The sequence below is a fragment of the Alligator mississippiensis genome, chromosome 12 (genome assembly GCF_030867095.1).
Source record: "Alligator mississippiensis isolate rAllMis1 chromosome 12, rAllMis1, whole genome shotgun sequence".
NCBI classification, from domain to species: domain Eukaryota; kingdom Metazoa; phylum Chordata; order Crocodylia; family Alligatoridae; genus Alligator; species Alligator mississippiensis.
Window position 1 is genome coordinate 27539835 of NC_081835.1, and position 22152 is coordinate 27561986.

General features: G+C 47.8%; 1 protein-coding gene across 2 annotated transcripts in view; it reads right to left on the bottom strand.

Moving 5' to 3' along the window:
- Positions 1-19927, bottom strand: part of FBXW12 (F-box and WD repeat domain containing 12) — a 36133-nt gene extending 16206 nt beyond the window's left edge. Inside the window, exon 1 of one of the 2 annotated variants that reach the window (XM_006267458.4) lies at positions 19834-19927. Coding sequence is in view for 1 of the 2 variants with exons in the window: in XM_014596597.3 (XP_014452083.1) it covers positions 342-431 (90 nt within the window). In the remaining variant the exon portion in view is untranslated. Of the gene's footprint in view, positions 1-341; positions 543-19833 lie in introns of those variants that run through there. The other variant, XM_014596597.3, reaches the window with a different exon arrangement.
- Between the last annotated feature and the right edge of the window lie 2225 nt (positions 19928-22152).

A 22152-nucleotide genomic window follows, 5' to 3' on the forward strand; every position in this document is an offset into this window, starting at 1 on the left:
CAGCAAGGGTCGCAAACCACAACCCAGAGTCTGAAAAGATTCATGAGGGGGCAATAGGTGGATACCCCTTCCTGCGCCACATCAGCCTGCGCCTGGGAACAGCGACAGCAGGGCAGAGGGGCAAAACCCGCCTCGTGACTTGACCACCCAGGACAGTGCGGCCGGAGCTCTAAGGGCCGCCCCAGCGCCACCAACACCCGGCCGAGCCGTGCCCCCGCCGGGCCCGTCCGTCCCGGCCGCGCTGGGGGTGGAGCTGGGCAGCCCCGGTCTAGAGGCGGGGTGGACAGGGGGGCATTTCTGCTCCAGTCTCGTTGGGGGGAGGGGCAGCCCAGAGACGGTACCTTGTCCACCAGCGCGGCGCGGAGCAGGTCGGGAGGCTCCAGGAAGGAGAAGACGTGGACGAGGCAGTCCAGGGGCAGCGCCAGGCCCATGCTGCCGCCGCCGCTTCCTCCTGCCCTAGGTTTCCTGCCGGCGGCGAGGAGGAGCCGCGCCCACGTGAGCGGCGGCCGCCGCCGGGCTCCCTCCAGCGGGCGCCGCAGCAGCCTCGCGCCGCCCAGCCCTGGAGCCGGGGCCGCGCCGCTTTCCGCCGCTCGGGGCCCAGCCCTGACCCCGCTCTGCTCCGCCCGTCACAACAAGGGGCACTGCCTGCGCCAGAGCCGGGGGCCGTCCTGCCCCGCGTCCCGCAGGGACGGGAGTGGGGGCGGAAGCAGACTGACCTGGCTCTGACCAGTCCTCTTCCCTGCGGGGACGTGCCCAAGCCCTGTTTGAAGCCCAGCAGCTTCCCCTGCAGCCGCTTCCACACTCCAGGGACAGGCTGTGGGGAAAAGACCTTCCTTGTGTTAAACGGGCTACCTGCTAGTTTCATCTCGTGACCCCTCCTCGTGTTGAGACACTAAATGGTGAACTGAAAGTAAATAGGGATTTATTATTTACTATTTTGTAAACCCTTATCATGTCCCCCCACAGGTATCTCTTTTATAGAGTGACTAGGCCTAGCCTCCTCAGTCTCCTCCTAGGGAAGCCCCTGCATGGCACTAAGAATCCTCACTGCCCTTTGCCCAGATGGTGGAGATTGCCACACGCCCCCTACACTCCCCATGGTCAGATCTAGGATTGTGAAGAAGTGGGGTGTGGGGAGGGCTCATCACATAGAAAGACAACACACATTTTTCTCCAGGTAAAAATAAACCAGAAACTTTACAAAGTGCCTAGGGCTTCAGATTAAGATATAAACAGGTATCACTGGAGAAGAGAAGACTCAGAGGGGACTTGGTGCCAGCCTATAAGTATATTAGGGGCATATGTCAGGGCCTGGGGGAGCATCTGTTCACCAAGGCACCCCGGAAGAAGACAAGCCCTGGTGATCTTCAAAAAGCATCTTGATCCCACGTTGCTGGGATCTTTCCTGCCCAAGTGCAAGGGGGCTGGACCCAATGTTCTTGTAAGGTCCCTTCCAGCCCCTAACAACTATAAATATTATCATATCATTGGGATGAGTTAAAAAGACACCCCCTCCACACACACATCTGCAAGCAGTGCTGTAGCAAGAAGGGGCCAAGTGGGCAACCACCCCAGGCACCAAAGGAAAGGGGCCCCAACAGGTGCTGCCTAGCCAGGCCGGGGTATGGGATGGAGCCACGAGCAGCTCATTTTGGGGGGAGATGGGGGGGGGGGTGGCACAGGGATGGGGGAAGGGCAGCTCCAACTGCTTCATGCACTCCTGGGCAAGCATGGAGGGGAGCATGTGCCCCCTGTATCTGCATGCAGGGTGAGAGCGGGCTGCTGCTGCAGGCTTTGCCCTAGATGCCAAACTTTGTCACTATGTGGCACTGTCTCCAGGGCTTTGAAATAGGAGCTTTATTGCCAGGAGCAGTGAACAGGCAGAACTGCAAGACAAAGGATAGCTTGATTCATAGTATGTCAAGGCTATTAAGAAGATAGGGTCCTTAACACCTGTGGAATGACATGTTTAGATGGGACCTTGGGATTCTGTGGTTTATGATGAGCTATGAAGTTAATTAACTTCCTCAGCAATGTCCAATTAGAAATGCTGCTGCCACTGCCAGGCAGTTGGTTTTAAGCTTTGGGGGGTAGCAGGAATAAAAAAGCAGCATGCAGGTGCACCCTGGTGTTTTCCAACACCTTAGAACAGTGATTCTCAATGGGTTTGCAGAACCCTGGGGGATCCTGAGATCCACACAAGATACACCAGAGATTTAACCTAACCTCAGAGAATCCAGTGTGTTAACTTGCTAACCTGTTGTGGGCCGAATTCTTTGCAACAGAAAAACTGCTCCGTAATTTTTCCCTAGTCTAAAAACAAGTGAAAACTAAACACTGGCATTATCTGAGGGATGCCTTGAGTCCAATGGGGTTGAGAACCACTGACCTAGATCTACTGTTCAGTTGCTTCCCCTATGGATATATTTCCATCTTCTATCTTCCCATTCTTCTCTCTCATGTCCCCCTTAGAAGTCTGTCACATAGTCCAGTTCCAGCAACATAGGCCTAGAGTTAAACCATGCCAGAGGAAGACAGCTCTTATAAAGCAAGTCTGGAGAAAAAAAGTTAGGCAAGTAGATAACAAAGATGTTTAAGTTCATCTGTTCACTGTTTAAATCAACCCAATGCACATTATCTGGAACAACACCACACAAGAAGTGCTGCACGACAGAAAGAAATTAATGAAAGCCTTGGTCTGACATCACAGGCAGGGAGGAAAGGAACAGAGAGATGTGTCACTGTTATTTGCTGTAGAAATTTAAGCCAAGATCTGGTAATACAAAGGTTAATATAATTGTAGCTGAATTAATTTGTCTGGATGTGCTAGGGAGTCAAGGACAGTTTGTTCCTCCCAGAATAAGGAGCTTACTAAAATGAAGATGAGGAGTATCTTATATATAAGTGACAAGGCCATTTACTAAAACTTTCCATGGAACAGAGCAGAAGCAGGCCTGACCAAGTCTTTGCTTACATAATAAACATTTACTTTGGTTTTGGTTTTTAGAAAAAAGAAAGGAGTTGAAACAGGTCTCAGAAGGGGAAGAAAAGTAAGCAAGTCAAAAGTAGCAGAAACAGGTCAAAAGGGAGAAAGTTTTGGAAGAAGGGAGATAGAAAAGTCTGTGGTTCTAGAGCCTAATTAAGCTGTACTTTACTATGGAAAAGTGCAGGGTGAAAGAGCTTTGCTTAGAAGCAAAAGTTCCTGTCCGAGTCTGGATAGGAAAACCCAACAATGGGAGTCACCCCTTTAGTGACAATACAGGATTACTCCTTTGGAGGAGTCCTCTGCATCTCAGGAGTTGTCCAAACCTGAAGGGATAAGAGGCAGGAGGAACACAGTCTGAACATAAAAAGGGAAGCAGGCATCCCCAGCCACCTGCCACACATCTCATGACAGTGAAACTTCTCTTTGTGCGTGTGGGTTAACTCGAATGTACTCTTAGTTTTAAGGCCTTAGCTGTACTAAAACAACAGAATGTCTAATTTTAAAGAACCGCTGAGACTTTTGAGATAAATCACAGGCTCCAAGCTGTTTTTAGTATGTAGGAAACACATAAATTAACCCTTCTGCTGAAAACTGAGGACTGATTTAACATAATGTTTGGACAATCTGATGCTTGAGTGATACAAAACCTTTGCCAGGTTACTTGCATTAAATCTACTTGACAATGATTCCATTTCAGTGAAAAATAGCATTTAACACACAGTCTGGCAGACTTTGTAAAGCGATATCCAAACAAGGCAACAGTGCATAAATTTTGTTGGTATTTGGGAGGAGGTCAGAGTCCTCTGTTGTTGGGTATTATATGGTAGTCCCTAGTGTTAAAAAAACCCAACAGAACACTCAGCCTTCTGGGCGCGTCAACATGAGATACTTTACTGCACCATTGCCTAGTTTACTGCGCAGTAACCATGCACATATGCACGTGTGCTTACAGTGCAGTAAAAATCCCTAATCATGGTTAAATTTGCTACCAACAGGTAGCACATTTAAGCACGATTAGTAACTGTGCAGTAACGCATGTGGAGACGTGAACCAGCAGCAAGTTTGCTGCTGGGTCTGGCCAGCCACTAGGAGGCCAGTCTGAGGACCGCCCCAGGGCTGCAGCCTAGGAGCCTCTCTTGCTCCAGGGCTAGACTGCCTTGCTGGCAGCCCCTGACTGCAGGCTATAAAAGTCTGCAGCCATTTTGTGCCCTGGAGCACACATCACAGGCAGCCTGAGGTCACTGCAGGCCCTGGGTGCACCCGCGGGCAGGCCCCAGCTGAGCTGTGCCTGCCTGTCTCAAGCCCTGCACTCAGTACCACACCTAGATTCCTGGTGGCCCCAGACAGATTTTTACTATTGGGCCCCGCTTTGCCAGAGATAATGATGATAATAATCTTAGACAATGGAAAAAAAATTACTATTTTCAGGCCCCTTTTCTGTTTGGGCCCTGGGCAGCCACCCAATTCATCCATGCCTATGCCTGGGTCTGCCTGCACGGCTGCTTGGCTCTGCATAGCCTTGTAGCTGCCAGGGCACTGCTGTCAGGCCAGGTAGGTGCTGGACAGTTACTGCAGGCTGCTGCAGCCCCTGGCCAGCCTGTCAGCACCCAAGGGCTCCATATAGCCTGCCCTGTGCCTGCAGCTGCTATGGGGCATAGCCTCTGCCATGTGACTGCCAGTTCAGTGCTATGCCCCTATCCTGGGTGCTGCTGGCTGCTACCCAGGATCAGCAACAGTGGGACAGCTGCACGAGGGGCCCAGAGAGCCAGCATGGAACCCTTCTTTCCATCCAGGCCCAGCACCACCCATATGCACATACCTGTGCCCTCCACACGCTCAAATGCCTAGATTTATGAGGCTCTGTTGGGTGGGATGCAGGAGTGAGGGCATGACCAGTGGTCACTGCAGTGCTGTGTAAAGGTCAAGACCTTGTGGGTACAGTGGGTGGCTATGACTGATAAAAATAGTCAATCTGGCCACGCCCAAGACCATAACCTTTATGCGGCAGCTGACCCGGCATTTTGGCTCCCCAGGACCCAGGCCATTTTCACCAGCATAGGGGCCTGCCTGAACCCTCACCCTGCCCTGGCCCCTCCAGTGACACATCAGAGGAGGGACCCTTGGGCATTCAGTATCTTATCCTGCCCAGCTCCCTGGCTGCACAGACCACCAGCAGTTTGGGCAATCCTGGCCAGTGTCTGCCATGGAAGCTGTGTAGTCCTAGACTCTGCTGCGAGGAATGACCGGCCACATCACCGCTGGCCACCAACAGCACCAGCAACTCCATGGTGTGGGGGGGAAAGCATGGCCCAGTGCCTATAAGTCGTGTACCACAGGACCAGGACACCGGGCACAACCACATGCCATCGCTGATGGGGAGACCTGCGCTGAGCCACCAGCCTTGCCAGCCCTAGACACATGGTAAGCCTTGTACTAGGGGGAGGGAGGGCCCTCCCTGCCCCTTTCTCTGCCTGACTGTTTGTGCTGTCCTAGCCCCGGTTTCCTCCCCACAACATGCAGAGAGGCAGGACACACTGCAAAATTTTATTGAGCTGCCTATGCTTCTGCAGCCAGGCAGCCACATGCCTCTCACAAGGAACATTGCTGCCAGCAATGTTCTCCTCAGTAGTGGGGGGCAGGGATGTGTAATGCTGCCACAGGTAGCCCTCTAGGTGGCAGTAAAGGTTGCAGGGCAGCCCAGGCTTGCCCCCTGCACCACTATAGCTCACGGTCCCATACTAGGTACACAGGTGTTCCTGGGGCACCATAAGAATCAGCAGCAGCAGGGTGCAGTGGGTCAGGAACCTTCAGCCTTCACAAACAGCTCATTGTGTACTGGCCAGGGCATGCTCAGGATGCAGCAGGGACACAAAGGAGGGGAGAACTGGCCCCAGGGCACCTCCCTGGAGAAACCCCCAGTGAGGAGGGCAGTGGCATGGCCAGCTCCTCATCCCAGTTGTCTGGGAATCCCATGCTCCCTGACCCCAGGCCCCATGGGTTAGATGGCAGCACAACAGAGTGGCTGGCTTGCAGGGGGAGAGGTGGGACAGGAGGGGCTGGAACTACAGCAGCAGGTGTTGCCAGGAGTCTGGCCTGTCCTGCCCTAGGAATGGGGTGGGGGAGGCAGGTTGCCTGTGGCCAGTACCCAACAGTCTGATGATCCCAGGGGAGCATGCAGGGAGAGTGGGCTTGGCTGGCAGCTGTCTGGGCCCAGGTCTTCCTGCCCTACTTACTATGGTCCCTGGGCACCCATGCGTGGCCAACCCCCGCTCTGAGGCTGGGCAGAGCATGGCCCCTAGCGCAGAGCATCCTCTCTCTGAAATGTTGCCAACTCTCACAAAATGCCTCTGTCTCCTGGTTCCGCAGGCCCACCTCTCCCAGTATCCTGATGCTGGGAGCGTCCAGCAGGGACACTGGGTCAGGGATGCTGCCATCCACTGCTGGGCCCTCCAGATGCGCTGACTGTACCAGAGGTGCATGCAGGACCAGGCCCTCTTCCTCCAGTGGCTGGTGGCAGTGGCAAAGGAGCAGGAAGAGATCACATGGGCCTGGCAGGAAAAGACCTAGCCCAGGGGGAGAGGTGGTGGGAGGAGGACCTGGACTTCCAAGACAGGTGGTAGAAGGAGGACATTGCCTGGGAGGAGGCATGGGACTGGGCGCACCAGGCCTAGCTCCGGGCCCTGGAACGGGAAAAGCATCTCATCTTGGACTGGGCAGTGCAGACCACAGACAATGGCTGTCAGACCCTGGACACTGTCCTGGGACTGGTGGTCTCATTCATACCTGCTGCTGCCCATCCCCTGCCCCTAGCCCTACAGACCCCCTGGCAGCCACCCATCACCCCACAGCAGGCCCCTGCCTGGGAGAAGGTCCTCTTCCACCTCCCATCAGAAGGAGCCCTTGACCTGGCCCCCACCCTGGGTCTCCTGCCACCTGCCAGGGCTCAAGTCCACTACTCACCCCAGCTCCATGCAGGCCTGGAGCCAGAGCTGCCTGGAGGGGCACCAGGACTGGACGCTGACCCTGCTGGGCCTGGAATCTGCCAGTTGGAGTGGAAATCACCCACCCCAGAAGAGCCCCAGGCACTGTCATCCCTAGGCGAGCCCCTCTGCAGTTGCCGTGATATATGAGCTGTGGGAAATGGCAACAGGCTAGGGTGCTGGCCACCTGCTCCTGGGCATCCCCCATGCTGGGACACCAAAACAAAGACTTGGTAAACAGTTTTCACACTGGGAAGAGGGTTTTTTTTATTGTTTGTAGGTGGGGAGGGTGGTGGAGTGGCTCCATGTCTTGACATGGGAGGGGAGAGGGATAACAGATGCGTGCTGTGTGGGGAATAAAAAAAAAAAAAAGAAGTTTCTTCTTTGGACACGTGCCTGCCCTGCAAGTGTTGCTGGGGGGTGGTGGGGTATAGGTGGCAGGGTAGGTAGGCTAGAGTGGGGAGTGCTGTAAAAGGTAGTCCCCTACAGCCTCCCACACCCAGTGCACAGCTCTCCTGGTACCTCAGCAGGGGGACCCACTATTGCCACTGTCCCCACAGGGGGTGCGTCCACTGCTAGGCTGCCTCTGCCCACCATGCCTCCTTCATCCAGGGCTCATGAAATAGCTCTCCCTGGTCCTTGCACATATTATTCAGCACACAGGCTGTGATGATGACCTAGGGGGAGGCTCTTGACCTCAAGTGACCTTGAGGCAGGCATTGAGAATGCCAGCAGCCATTGAGGCAGTCAAATGCACAGTCCACCAGGGTATAGGTCCAACTGAGACACCAGTTTTAGTGGGCTTGGCAGGGGTTTGGGTGGGGTCCCTGATGAGCAGGGGCAGGACCATGATAGTGCCCAGCTGCAGGTCCAGCACCCCTGGCATGAAGTGTCTGCTCTCCCCCTGCCCCACCAGGCCAGAGTTCCTGAAGACATGAGTGTTGTGCATGCTGCCTGCCCAGCTGGCACTTACATGGGTAAAGGCCCCACACTAGTCCACCACAGCCTGAAGGCCAATAGAGTAGAATCCCCTATAGCTGTACTATGGCCAGTCTCCGTGAGGTGGGTAGGCGACCAGTATGTGGGTCCTGTCCAGGTCCCCGATACACAGGGGAAGACAGTGCATAGAACCCCCTGCCATCACTACCTGGGGATTGTGGACACCAAAAACAGTGTCTGCAGTACATCCTAGAGGGTGCCACACACTTCCAGGATGGCCTCCCTAGTGGTGGCCTTACCCATGCTGAACAGCTGTCCCACATACTGGAGGCTGGCAGGCGTGGCCAGCTTCAGCAGTGTCAGGGCCAGGTGGGTGTTGGCAGGGAGGGCTGGGTGCACAACAGGTGTCCTAGCACTCCAGGTGGGGCCAGAGCTGGTGGAACAGGTCCCAGAAGGCATCTCGGGTCATGTGCAGGCTGTCCACTGTTAGTCATCCCAGGTCTGCTGGGCAAGTTTTTGCCACCACTGCTGCCTGGTGTGGCGGGCCCAGAGCTGGCAGGGCTAAAGGCTCAGGATGATGCCTTGGCAATGGCAGCCTGCAGCCCCTCGTTGGTTTTCCTGGCAGCGGCAGCTGTGCAGAGTGAAATGGCCATGGGCCAGGTGACAGTTGGCGCAGCAGGCCAACAGGGTTATTGCAGCGGCCAGCAAGATCTTGGGATGCTGCTAGTTGCTGCCAGGGGCTGGAGCAGCCATAGCGCAGGGAGGCACAGTGGGCACAAAGTTGCCACATGCTGCCTCTGTGCTTGCCATGCTTCACTTGAACAAACAAAGAAGCTGCCTTTTAAAGAGGACTGCCACGCCGCTGGCAGCTGCAGCTGGAGCCTGGAGCTCTGCCCAGTGGCCGCAGGGGTGCACTGCAGGGCAACAGGGATCCCAAGGCAAAATTTGTTCCCTAATCTCTGCACAGGGGAGCAGGAGATGGGCCTACCCCCAAACCCTTACTGCTCAGTAGTTTACTGCACAGTCAATCTAAGCTGGAGTAAATACATGTGTAGATGTGCCCCTGAGTAAGGTTTTCTACTTGTCAAATCAGTTTCCTCAAATTATTTTATTCTTTATAGGGCAGACTAACTTCTTGACTCCATCTTCCCCCCATTTCTGCCAAATCCTTTTCCCATGAGGCAACATATACTGTACACCTATACCATAGCATATTCCGTTTGGATGAAAAATGCAACCTTTTACTGAGTTCCATAGCATGGACATGCTTGTAAGAAGGCAATAGGGACACTACAAAACAAGTGAGAGACAGAAACCAAACTTGGCTCTTCCAGCTTGCAAGCCTGCCTTTGTCCACTGCCTTCTCCGTGTCCCACTGTTGCTCCAAAAGCTTATTTTAAGGCCTGTTCAGATTATATTTTTCATATTCAGTTAAAACTTGTTTTCATTTGTGCCAAAATATTTATGATTTTTTTTGTTCTATGAAATACATTTCCTTGAAAACCACTACCCTCTTTAAGTACCTTAGGAATGCACCATAAGCATTAAACCAACACTAGACAATAATAAATGAGGCAAATTATATGCCAGGATGTGCTAGTGATAACCGTTTTCCACTGAAGACAGAAGCAGTGAAATTTTCCAGCACAACAACAGAAGCACTGTTTCCCTCACAGCCTCCCTAAAGAGACAAACCCCCCCCAAAAAACTCTATGCTACAAAGATACTCTATTGCAGCCCTGAGCATATTCATTGATCTGATAACATCCTATTAGGAACACTTGGAATGGCCTGTGAGCTGCACTTAGGTAGGCCAACCCAGGGAAACCTGACCTTTAACTTGGTCTTTTCTTGTCTGTATGCCCAAGAGGAAGTCACATGTGTGGCACGAGCCTGACCCAGAAATATTGCAGATAGTAGGATATTTTGTGCGAATAAGGAAGGGCAGGGACTGCAAGATGAGTCACTGAAACAATAATTATCCTGAGGAAAAACCTTGGAGGGTGGATTAACTGTGATAACTGCCCTTCCAAGGTAACAAAAGTGTGACTCTCCTGGGCTGCAAGAAGAATAAATCTTTTCATTTATTTGTGTTAAGTGCATAAGCCAGTAGTTCTCAAATCTCTTTAGACTCAAGGTACCCCTCTCCGAAAATACCAGTTTTTGTTTTTTAAATATTCACATTTTTGCCTGCAGAAAAACAAACAGAGCAATTCTTTTGCAAAGAACTCAGAAAAAAAACATAGGATGCAATGGTTTTTAACACTACAAATTCCTCCTATTTGAAAACTCTGGGTTTTCTTGTGAATCATGTTCTCACACCTAACAGCACTAACATTGCAAGGTATCCCACAGCACCTCTGAAAGGACATCAAGGCATCCCAGGGTGTCCTAACACCCTGGTTGAGAAGCAGTGAGAGATCTGGCCAAAGGAGTCATCCTTCAGTTCTAAACCCAGAGGGTGGAAGCTTGTAATTGTTACATAATAGGCAACAAGAACCACAGTCAAAACTATTTTTAGCCCACAACTAGAATGCAATGAAAATAAATAAAAGACAGACAGACAGTTTCTATAAAGCCAGGAAATAAAACTTTGGAACCATTTAGCTTTTGGCTAAGCAAGGCAAGTGAGCTACAGAATTCCTGAGTATGCATGACAGTCTCAGATAAGGTAAACTCTAAAGAATCTTTTTTTTTTTTCTTTTTTTTCCCCCCTTTCACTGCCAGCCCTCACCAACTTGAAACAGTCAGCACTTGGAAAACGTACTACACTTGATAGCACATCACAAATCCTGTGGCTACAGGTACACAAGTATGGCAGTCTGTGTGTTTTTTTAAAAGTCATTTCTAATACTCGGTTACAATAAGACAGCTGAGATGTGTACACACATTAGCATCCCGCTCCTCTTCCTCCCCCAACAAACAAACAAACAAACAAACAAAACAAAGTAGTCCTTACTGGCCCCACTTGCCACCTTATCTTATTTGGTCAGTACCACTGAATCCTGGACAGCCTGCTGCCTTGCTGCTGTAGTAGCAGAGAGAACACACTCAGAGGATGTGTGGTTGTATACATCTGTGCATGCATGCACACACAGACACACTCTGGCATGAGCAGGAAATGGTGTAATACAACTATAGATGTTTTCCTACTTGGAGGAGCAAGAGAGAGAGTGCAAGAGCACAACAGTAATCACCAAAACAGCTCCCAAGGTATATTTTTAGAATGCTGTCTATGCCCAAACATCAAGAACCAAGAATGCCAGGACAAGTGTGGCATAAAACTGTGCGCCAGCCATTAGAAAGGCAGTACACTGCCATTGTAGGTTGAAAGCATTCAGGTTTGTTCCCTCATCCCAGGGACTGGCAAATCTACAGCCCACGAGTTGAATCTGGCCTGCAGATGTGGGGCTTCAGTAACGATAAACACTGGCTGTGGCAGTCCTAGCACTGGCACACTCTAGCCTGAGATGGGTTATTCCAGCCTGCAGCCAGAAAAGATTGCCTACTATAGCCCATAAATTATACCCCCAAAAGTTGAAAAATATTGACCCCCTCAATTTATGCTGAAGTTTCTCAGTTACTAGGAGTCAAAATAAATGTATAAGCTGTTTGAAAAAAAATGTTTCCTTTACAGCAGAGCCACTTTTAGTGCTCTCATGCTGTATAAACTGTAGATATAAATGATCAACTGGAAGCAAGTATTGTTTTTCCTCATGTCCAAAGTCAGAGTATGAGTAATTGCTGCAGCAAGAGTGAGCAAACCCATCTCCTGTTTATCAATGCCAGTGAATATCTGGCTATTAAACAATAGCGCACTTTGCCTCTGAAATGGACTATATTCCAACAGGAAGCATGCCACTAGTTTTATATTAGCTTGGTGATTGATGGCAGGAGTGGAAGGATTACCATTGTTATTCAGAGAAAAGCTTTTTGACATCTCTCCCCTCAAATCCTCACAGTGTTTAAAGAATTATTCACATCATAATTATACAGATAGTGGACTTGAATTACAGCATTCAAATTCACAGGGTCAAAACAGTGCAAGTCTAATTCTTTACATTAAATCACTTTAGGATGCCAATAAGTCAAACATCACAGCTGAGGTATATGCGTTCTCTTCCATTTTTTGCAAATGTCCATCTCCTGCTCACCTATGGCTCCCACCCACTACAGCCCTTGTTTGTAGCATCAATCTTCCTTCCCCACTCCCCCAGGTGATGTTTTTCCTCACTCTTGTTATCACCAACTCTACCTGGTCTTTTTCTCTTGTCGATCCCAATTCCTCTAGCTCCCTAGAGCTAGAGCTGACAGCACACATCCTACAGCTACATCTTCCTTGGTGTCTTCCTTACTTCCACCGATGTTTGCCTAACCCTATCCGCATCCTCTCCATTGCCTCATCCATTCCCACCAATGCCACCTTTCTTAACTCCTCTTTCTCTTTTACTTGCTGCTCTGGAACACTGACCTTACTTCTAAAAAGAAGTCAGGCAGGAACAAAGTCTTCACATCTTTCAGCTCCTCCCATATCCCCAACCCATTTCTCTCATACAGCACCTCATCCCATTAATTCTCTCCTCTTCCCGTGATGCTATCATCTACCATCCACCCAACTCCTCCCCATCAGCTTTACCCTCCATTTTCTGTTCCTGGCTATCTCCTATATTCATCCTCAGCAACTTCATCTTCCACACTGATGGCATATTCAATCCCCAACTTAAGCCACATGTTTCCTTTCATCACGTCTTCATTCAACCTACAGTCTAGTTCATCTTCTTCAGACTGTTCACTTCACCTGGTCTTCACCAAACACTGCTCTCTCTCTTGCTAAGTCCCTTTTCTCCCACCATCTCTTACCAGCCCCCTCTCCTATCATGCAGCCTGTCACAATTCAGTCTCTCACATACTGAGGATCTCATCTGCTTTCATCCCTCTCCTGATAATTCTTTCTAGCAGCACTATCATCAGTTCTCTCCAGGCTTCACACATCTCCCATTGTAAGGTCCTTCCCGACTCTTCCCCATCATCCATTTGTGCCACTTTTCACACTGCAGGACATCACTGACAGAAATCCTACAAGAAATTAATTATTTCTCTAGTTCTATAATCTTCCTGGCTTCATACTTCTCCAATTCTGTGTCCACAATTCTAACTGATGCTTGTCAACTCTGACTCATTCCTCAATCTGTCCCATCCTCCCCCCAGCATTTTACAAAATTTCACCCATTTCTGCCAAGAGAAAGCTGATAAAGTGAGAGAAACTTTTCATCACTCGATTTACCTTCCCACTTCCTGTCAGACATCTGCCCTCCTATTTTAATATGCTCCAGCTTGTCTGGGGGGGGATAAAAAACCTAATTTTTTGTGGACGAGCAGCCCTCCATACTCTGCCTTTGGTCCCCTTCTCTTTTCCCCTGTACACCTCATCTTTCCACAAGCAACATTCAAGTACCATTTCTACACAGACAACTCACAGATTTTCCTTTCTATTACAGATTCTCTCTCCTTCCAGCCAGACTAAAATTCCAGTCTCTCCAACATCTTGAATATGTTCATGTTCACCCCAAGCTAAATGTGGCTAAAACATGCTATTTTTCTTTCCTCAGAAATCGTTTTCCTAGCGCATCATTGGCATCTCACTCTCTCTTTGCATCCATTCGCTGGCTCCTCCTCCTATGTCACATGAAACATAAGCCACTTGGTCTTAATTCCCTACAAGTTTCGTGGACTAGTCCCATCCTATAATCTCTCATTTGAAATTGATAAACTAACTCGTGTCCCGTTGTGGCCCAGGATACCAGCCTTGTTAAATGTTCAAAGCAGGACTGTTGTGCTTTTTCTCAAGTCACCCCTTTTTGGGGGAGTGCCCCATCAGCATCCACATAGCCACTTCACTGTTCTTAAAATTGTGCTTTCCAGGGTTGTCTATAACAAACTAGTAATGGTTATAAGGTAGAGGGCTGAGGCCACCAGCCATCATGCTGACCAGCACCATCTCACTGCTTCTTTCACTCCTTATTTGTTTCCATTTCTTGCTGCTCTTTTACCAAGGTTGTAAACTAAGGTAGACACCATTTCTGTGTTGGTACACAGTGTCATACAATGTGGTTCTGGTACATGACTGGCTCAAAATTCCTACAAAAATATACATTTTTAATTAAAATATGAAGTCAGAGTCTGGGAAACAAAGATCTGCAGAAGATGAAGTGCTATAGTCAAGTACTGATAACATATATGCTTCTGTGGGCCTTCTGCTAAATCTTTCCTGTTCTCTTTCTTTATAGTAGAGGAATACAAGGTCTTTAGTGTCCCTTACTGTAAGGGCTGGGTTACTGCTTCTTACATGGACAGAGAATGTGTGCCTGATAGACAGCAGAAAAGCAGAGACAAATAAGCCATTGATATGGTTAAATAAACCAAAACTAAAACTAAAACAAAAACAAAATCCAACAACCAAAGTTACTTAAAATTTGGGGCTTATGAAAGGTGGGGGCATGGCAAACCTTGGTTTGCAAGTTTTTATTAGGCCCTATTTTTTCCAAGTCTTCCTTGGAAACTGTGACCCTTGAAACCAGTAATAAGTGTCCTTGTGTTTTATGTAGTGATCCTTTCCTCCTCTTTAGCCAGATGCACTGCAGCAGACATTGGTGGTAATGGGAGTGGTGGGGGCAGAAAACAGTCTGCTTACCACTGGGGAAAGCTGCTACAACAGCACCATCAGTAGCTTCAGTACCACCTGCCCTCCACCTATTCAGTGCCTACTGCTGGTTGAGGAGTGGCAGGCATCTGACCCATGTTTTTCTTGTGCTGAAGCAGCTAAAAGCTGTAAGGTGGAAAAACAGCATCTTAAGAGGTTTTTTTGTTTTGTTTTTTTTAATTAAAGAGTTCCCCTACAGTGAAGTTAGCACTTGAGAAGGTTCCAGCACCAGCCAGGGAAGATGACTGTAGAAGAGGTCCAGCCTGACCAGAAGGAAGGGCTGTCCAGGAAAAAAAAAAAAAAGTATGACAAGAATATGAAATTTCAATTTTTGAGGTGTGATGTGAAATATTCTCATCTGAGTTTCTATACAGTGCATGGGCAAGAAAGGAGTTATCAAAATGTGAGGGAAATAAAAGATATTAAACAGGGATTACTAAAAGATGGGCCTTTCCCAATTTAGAAAAAAAAAAAAAAACAAAACAAAAACTTAAATTTTTCATCAAAACGTTCCGATCCGTTCGTGGTAGTTGCTTTGCTAGTTTTGCTGTGTGTAAATCGAACTGTTCTAGCTGTTTCACATAGGCTAGGAACAGATGTTTAATTTATCCCAGGACAGGTTGTGCCCATGTTTGTCCCAGAACAGAGAAGTCCCAGGATTGGAATGCATGCATATCACCTTTCCAAGCAGGGCTTAGCAAGCAGGTGAATGTATTGCTGCTCCTCTGCCACTGATTCAACAATGCAATCCTGAGACAATGGTTAAGGCATGTCACAATGTCCCAAGACAAAACTGTTAGTGTTTCTTATCTTCTGAGCCTTTTTTAGGGTTTGTACCAGGACAGGCACCAATGCCTGAACAAGCACTTTTCTTCTGGAACAAGCACAATGTATGTTTGGCCATAGTTGTTCCCCACTTGCTCTCTCTGCCAAGAGTTTCAACTACAGTGAAAATTCAGCACTAATATCTTTTGTTTACTCTTCACTGCCTTTGGCCATAGTGGCTGCTTACAGACATGGAAAACAAAAACAAAACAGCACTTTCAGCTTGGTGTGCTTTTGCACTGAGCGCTGTACATGCCCAGAAGAAGAATCACATTAGTTTGACCCAGCTTGCCCAGCATCTGTATAGCTTGCATGCTTCAGCTGGGCTTTTTGGTGCTTTTATCCAATAGCCAATTCAATCAGCTATTAGATAAAAAGCACCAAAAAGCCCAGCTGAAGCACATGAGCTATACCAATGCTAGGTGAGCCGGGTCAAACTGACATGATTCCTCTTCTGGTAAAGCACTAGTTTTATTCCCTGCCCCCAACCCTTCTGGTAAAGTACTCTGCGGTGTCCTGATATTGTTTGCCTCTATCTCCAGTCATACAAAGCATGTTAGAACTTGATCAGTTTTCTTCTATGTTATTAGACCTCCACAGTTTACAATTATAGGGTTGATACCATTCATTTTATTTACTTCACAATTATTATTTGGAAATCTATAACTGGAGGGCTGTACCAAATCATCCCAAAGATGTTAGTGGGCCCAACAGTAAACAGACATGCATCAAGCATCTACACTAGTAACACTTCCACAAACACAAATTAGCTTTTTAGCTTAGTCAAGCATTTTCCAGAACACACATGTTTTGATAGATTAGCAGTGTTTATATAATTTTAAAGGAAATAATGCATGCAAGCTCTTCTGCCTTACATCATGAGATAAAAAAAAACAACACATACCTCCACATATATAAATAGGGGAAAATTCCTGGCCTCATGTGGAGGTAGGAAGTTATTTGTAGGACTGCAGAATCCTGTAGCCTTCAATGCAGTATAGTTGTTTTGGTTTACTGGACAAAGTTACTTGAGGCTAACACAGGTTGTTTGAACAAACTTGGTTGGAAAACAAATCCAGTACAGTACTGCATTACCCTTCCACCTACTCCCACACTCACCCCCATGGCTGAAATGAAGAAAATATATGAAGCTATATTTCAAACATTTCTCATTTGCCTAATGTCAGATTTGTAGATGGACAATTAAAAAAAATGAAGTCTGTCTTTGCTTTAATAAGTCTTCTCTCTCCCTCTTCTCCAGTCACACTGGCTCATCCTCCTGCAAAAATTTGACTTCCCCATTGCTCCCAGAGAATGAATAGATCACTCCTATCCCCCCACCCCTCCAATCCTCTTTTCCCCAACCCCTCTACATACCATCTGGTTTGCCCATCACCATATGCAAGGTGGCTTTGTGTAACAGAAAGCTCATGTTGCTCCTGTGACAAATGGCATTACATACAGTTCTCCATTACCCTTCTCCCCAAGCAGTTGCCCATTGAACTCTGGGGAGTTGTTGGGTAAATTCCAACTGTTCACACATTTTACCAAAACATGACAAACCTCTCGTAGGTACCACAGTGGGTGCTGTGCATGGCTGAACTTGTTGACAGCAGAAGGGCAACTGTTTTCAACATCAGCTGAATGGGGTTGTGGAAACCATGTTTGATGTCAATTTCTGGAGTGCAGCCATGGCTGCATTTGGATGATTTCCACCCCATACCCATATTTCTCTTCTCTTCAAAACACACACCTTGCTGCCTCATGCAAGTACATTGTTTACTCCCCAAAGAACAATACATGCAACAGCCCTGCATCTGCAACCTTCTTGCATTATGCACAGGATCCATTTCAGATTTGCTGGATCAGGTCCATTGTACTTAAGATCTTTGTCCGGCAATAAATAGTCTGCTCTGGCAGTTCATCTCTTCACCTCCATGTCCATTTATAAACATAAAGGAAGTGTCAGAGTTAAACAAACAAAAAAAAGAGAGACAAAAATAGCAAGCATCTAAGTGCATACTGTGGTGACCTCCGAATACATACATATTTTTTAAAATGAATATCATACATGCTTCTATTTACAGTGGGTAGCTTTTCGTGGAGATTGACAATCTTTTTTGTTCTAAGAACCCAAGCAGAAAGGTCAAAATGATGGCCCAGATAGGGATCATCCCTGCAAACATAATAGGCTGACAGTCATAATCAGAAAACAGAGTGAAGTGAAAAATAAGCTATTATACAACTGGAGGGCTAAAAAAAGAATGCGAGGGAGAAAAAGGAATCAGAATGAGGAGAGGTTGGTGCACCCAGTCCAGGAGACAACAGGAGCTACAGGCAAGCAAGCTGTCATATTTAAGCTGAAAGCTAAATGCTAGGTGCTATTCACATGGTTAGGCTTCTCTCTGTTATTTTAGACCTGGGTCTCTGAATGATGCATTCCTATGGTTAGTATTAAAGGATGCTGTTTGAGAAGGCTGTGTGGTACCTGTGTGTCAATCATTTGTAGTTATAAATTCCAGTGGGAGAAGGGGGAGAAATCAAATGAAGGGTTCAAAGCCCAGGTGGACCTTGTAACAGGGAGCCAGAAGCTCCTATGACTTTAGAAAGAGCTGACTGCAGAGCAATAGGCTGCACGGGGGGGGGGGAACCACAGAAACTCCGGAGCAGATCTCCAGGCAGCCCAGGAGGAATACCTGCAGAAAGAACTACTTGACAAGAAGGGATGGGACTTCAGAGGCACATAAAGCCAGTGCCTGAGACTGGGCTTCAGTCTGGCCTTCGGGAGAAGATCTCCTGAACAGAAAGGCTCTAGAGGAGTGCCTGGTTGGCATCTGAGCTGCCCTAGGGAATGCAAATAAAGTGCTGACGGCTTGCAGGGAAATAGGACCCAGGGTAAGGGGAAGTTTGGTTGTGCAGCGCGTGAGCTGGGGTTTATATTCAGGCTCAGTGTAGGCATAGTTTGTGTTGTAGCTGGTGGGTTCACACCATTTACACTGGTGGACTGATGGCGACTACAAGGGGAAGAGGTCACATAGTGCTAGAGGAATACATAGTGTTTTGTGAAAGTCTCTGTGAGAGGCTGGGCTCACAACGCAGGTAGGCAGTGATTGATAAGGCCAAAGCCTGGAGATAGAAGCAGCCTGAAGCGGGGAGGGCCAGGGGCCTGTAGCCTGAGAGGGTGGAAAAAGTAGTTAGAGACTGAGGCTGAAGCTCAGAAGCCAGGTCCAGGGCAGTGGGTTGAGGCAAAAAGGCATGACTAAAGAACCTGGGTGAAGGCTGGCAATGCCCAACAAAGGTCTAAAGGCTGGAGGTGGCATAGCATTTTTTGGGGGGGCAAACTGTCCTACCTAAGTGATGATTGATAACATCTGTGAGGCATAGGCATGGCTGTAGGGGAAGTCAGAGGCCACAAAATTAGGCCTTATAGCAATGAATGCATTCAAGTGTGGATAGGCCAGGAGGGTCCCACCTAGTGCCCGAGGGCAGGACAGTGATTGGTGGGGTTCAGGAGGAACCCACTGACTGATGGTGAACAAGGGCTTGCTTTGGGACCCAGAGGCAGCCTTCCTTCCCATGAACCAATATCTATGTCAAGGCAGGGCAGGCAAGGGAAGGAGGAGGGTACCTTAAGAGCCAGAACAGGACAGGAGTTGCAGGGCCACCAGGGGGCATCACAGCCACCTCTTGGGCTCCATCCTGCCACAGGCTTGCTGAAGTAAAGTAATACTCAGAGGGCTGTAACCCAGATCTTATCTGAAGAAACTCCACCCCACAAGAACTAAAAAGACACCAAGCCTTAGGGAGTGCATGCAGTTGAGACCTAGGGAAGGAACATTTGTGGTAACCCATATGGATGCTAAAAAAATAGAGTACAGTTTAAAAAAAATGTATAATGAACTTAAGAGACCAAAGTTATATTTTAAAATCACTTAAGGGAATTCAGATTTCTCTCTATCCTAAGGTATATTAGAGGTAATAAAAAGTTTCTGCTATAGCAAACCCACAGTTTATGAGCAATTAGGAAGACCTCTAGTAGCCAACAGAAGAGCTGTACAGTTTGGGTTTGCACAGATCAGGTAAGTCTTCTTTCAGTTTTGGTTCTCAAGAACCCCTAATTCAAACAGAGATCTGCCTAAGACTCTGATTCATGTAGGAAACGTATGGCTTCACCAAGTTGTACTCAATTCCAGAGTACAAAATAAAGTCAGCAGAAATGACACAAAGCCAGGGTCAATGATAAGAAGAGTATGAGGTAGCTCAGACCTGAACACAACTTCCCAGAGACCTGGGGTTTAAACATGATGGGACAAACTTGGCAAGAATCTCCATTTGCATTCCTTCCAAACAGCTTCATAGCCAGCAAGCTTCAAAACACAAAAACCAAACAGGACAACTCTTACCTCTACCCAGACTTTTCCTCCTGGCTTCTGATCAGCATAACTCCCTGCCTGTCTCTTCTCTGAGGAGTAACCCAACTCCTCTAAGGCATGGAGCCGATCAGTTACTAGGTTCAGCTGCACCTAATTAGCTCCCAGCTGCAAGTGCCTCCCTGAGCTAATTCTATATTCTGGCTTGGAATTAACCCCTGAAACCACAAGCCATTCCCTGGGCCTTCAGCTCTCTGGGAGCTGGAAGAATTATTATAGGTTCACCTCCCAAAAGGCACAAAAAACCCACAGTCACTCTTTCAGCACACTCGGATGTATATCTCAGTCTTGTTTCAGACACTGAATAGTCATATGATTCTTTAAAATCTGAATTGTTGTTTATATTATGACCAAAATCCAAACCAGGCAATACTCAGATTCTGAGGTCTATACTGGTCTAGTCCTCAGCATCAGCCCTGATATCTGTGATATGAAAATCCAGACAGTGAAGGAAACTTGTTCTTCCTGATTTCTGACCTGCAGCAGCATCTTACATAATTTACTCATCCCAGAATGCACATCTACAGCCTGTTACTATTTGCTTTACAGCCCCCTTATACATGCAGCTGAAAAAAATGACAAGATACAAAGGGTTATTGGGGCTGTCAGCCTTGTGATATATTACATCAGCAGGCAACAAGTAGAAGGCCTTGGAAATTACCAGGCTTTGTCATTTTATTTATTTATTGTTTTTAATTTTTTTAAAACAACCATTTAGTAGATAAGAGGCTCTTAATACGGAGAGTGCTTTTGTATTAACCTCTCAAATTCTGCTACTGAAAGGACTCTCCAAGCTGACTATTACAGGAGATGTTTTGACAACAAAACAGTGCAGCTATCATTAGCCTGATAAAAGGGAGCCAGAGTTGGGGTATTGATGGTATATGCATCTAGGATATAGTTACAAAATGGACTTTTAACCACATTCTCTCTCATGATCTCATGTGAGAAGCCATCTTTAAAAAAATGTTTTTTGCATTTCTTCAGTAACTTTGGATCTTCATACTTATGAAAAATGAGACATTAATAACCCTGATGAGAGCCAAGCATTGTGCAAGTTTCCTTACTTAGCTTAGTCAACACATTTCAATCCTGAAACCAAAAACAACAGTGAATTTATCTTAGCAGAGCGGCGTTATAGTTGTCTGTGGTCTGGTTTTTCTGAGACATTCAGAAAAGAACTCTACTGAGACTACCAGTCTCAGCTACCTTCTTCTGACTTGATCTATATTTGAGCCCATGTTTTCAGGGCTGACTCATTAGTGTATTATATCACTGCACTGCCTAACCCCTAAAAGCAACCCTGACAGAAATTAACAATAGAAACACCATTGTGGCAACAAGTGATGAATGGCTCTAGGGTGTAACTTAGGCCTAGTCTTTGTTCAAGACAAAGCTGTTGCTGCTAAATAAAGAAATGGAAATGTATTCTCTGGGTAATATATGGAGAGAATGAATATATCATACATGGAATAAACTCGTCATCCTATTGTCCCAGATGTGCTTTCTAAGACCTGTGAATGTCTTCTGTGTGAGAGACAGGAGGGCCATGATCTTGAGAGGGCTGCCAATCAAACTCAAGAGTACCAATCCATGAATATCCGTTGTCTCTATGACCTTGAACCAAACATGTAGCCCCTCTGGCTGCATCCAGACAAGCGCAGATGTTTGGTTCCCTAGGGACAGCTAGCAGCAGGAAACCTTGCGCCACTGCTAGTTGTCTCTGGGGAATGACTGTGCCACGTGCCCTTTGGTATGCAGCAGGTTACCTCAGGTGGGTTGGGGAGGCTGGGACCAGCAACTGTGCTGGCCCCAGCAGCCATACCTGAGGTCCTGGGGGCCAGGGAAGCTGCAATCACTCCTGCATCTTGGAGCCTGGCCAGCAGCTGAAGCATGGCTTTGACTGCCCAGGCTCCAGTTTTCGGCGGTGCACGCTGCCTCCATGTGCACTGCCTCCCTCTTTTTCTGCTTGGGTTTTTTTGACCCCCGGATCTTCAGGGGTCAAAATCCCTCTCCTCCTCCCCCCGTGCTGCAAGGTAACAGTGTGGGAAATGCCTGAATGCGCAATGTGTGGAGCTGCAGACGGGTTTGCAGTGTCAGCTGCACTCATCTGGATGCGGCCTATGAGTCTCAGTCTGTCATCAGTGCTTGCCTACCTCACCCTGAGCCCAGTATATTTTACAGAACATGGCCCTGTGGTATAGCTTTATAGAGTCTAGGGCAAGGAAAGACAATTTTAACCATCTAGTCTGATGATCTGCATACATGCAGACTGCAGTATTCATCCCAGAA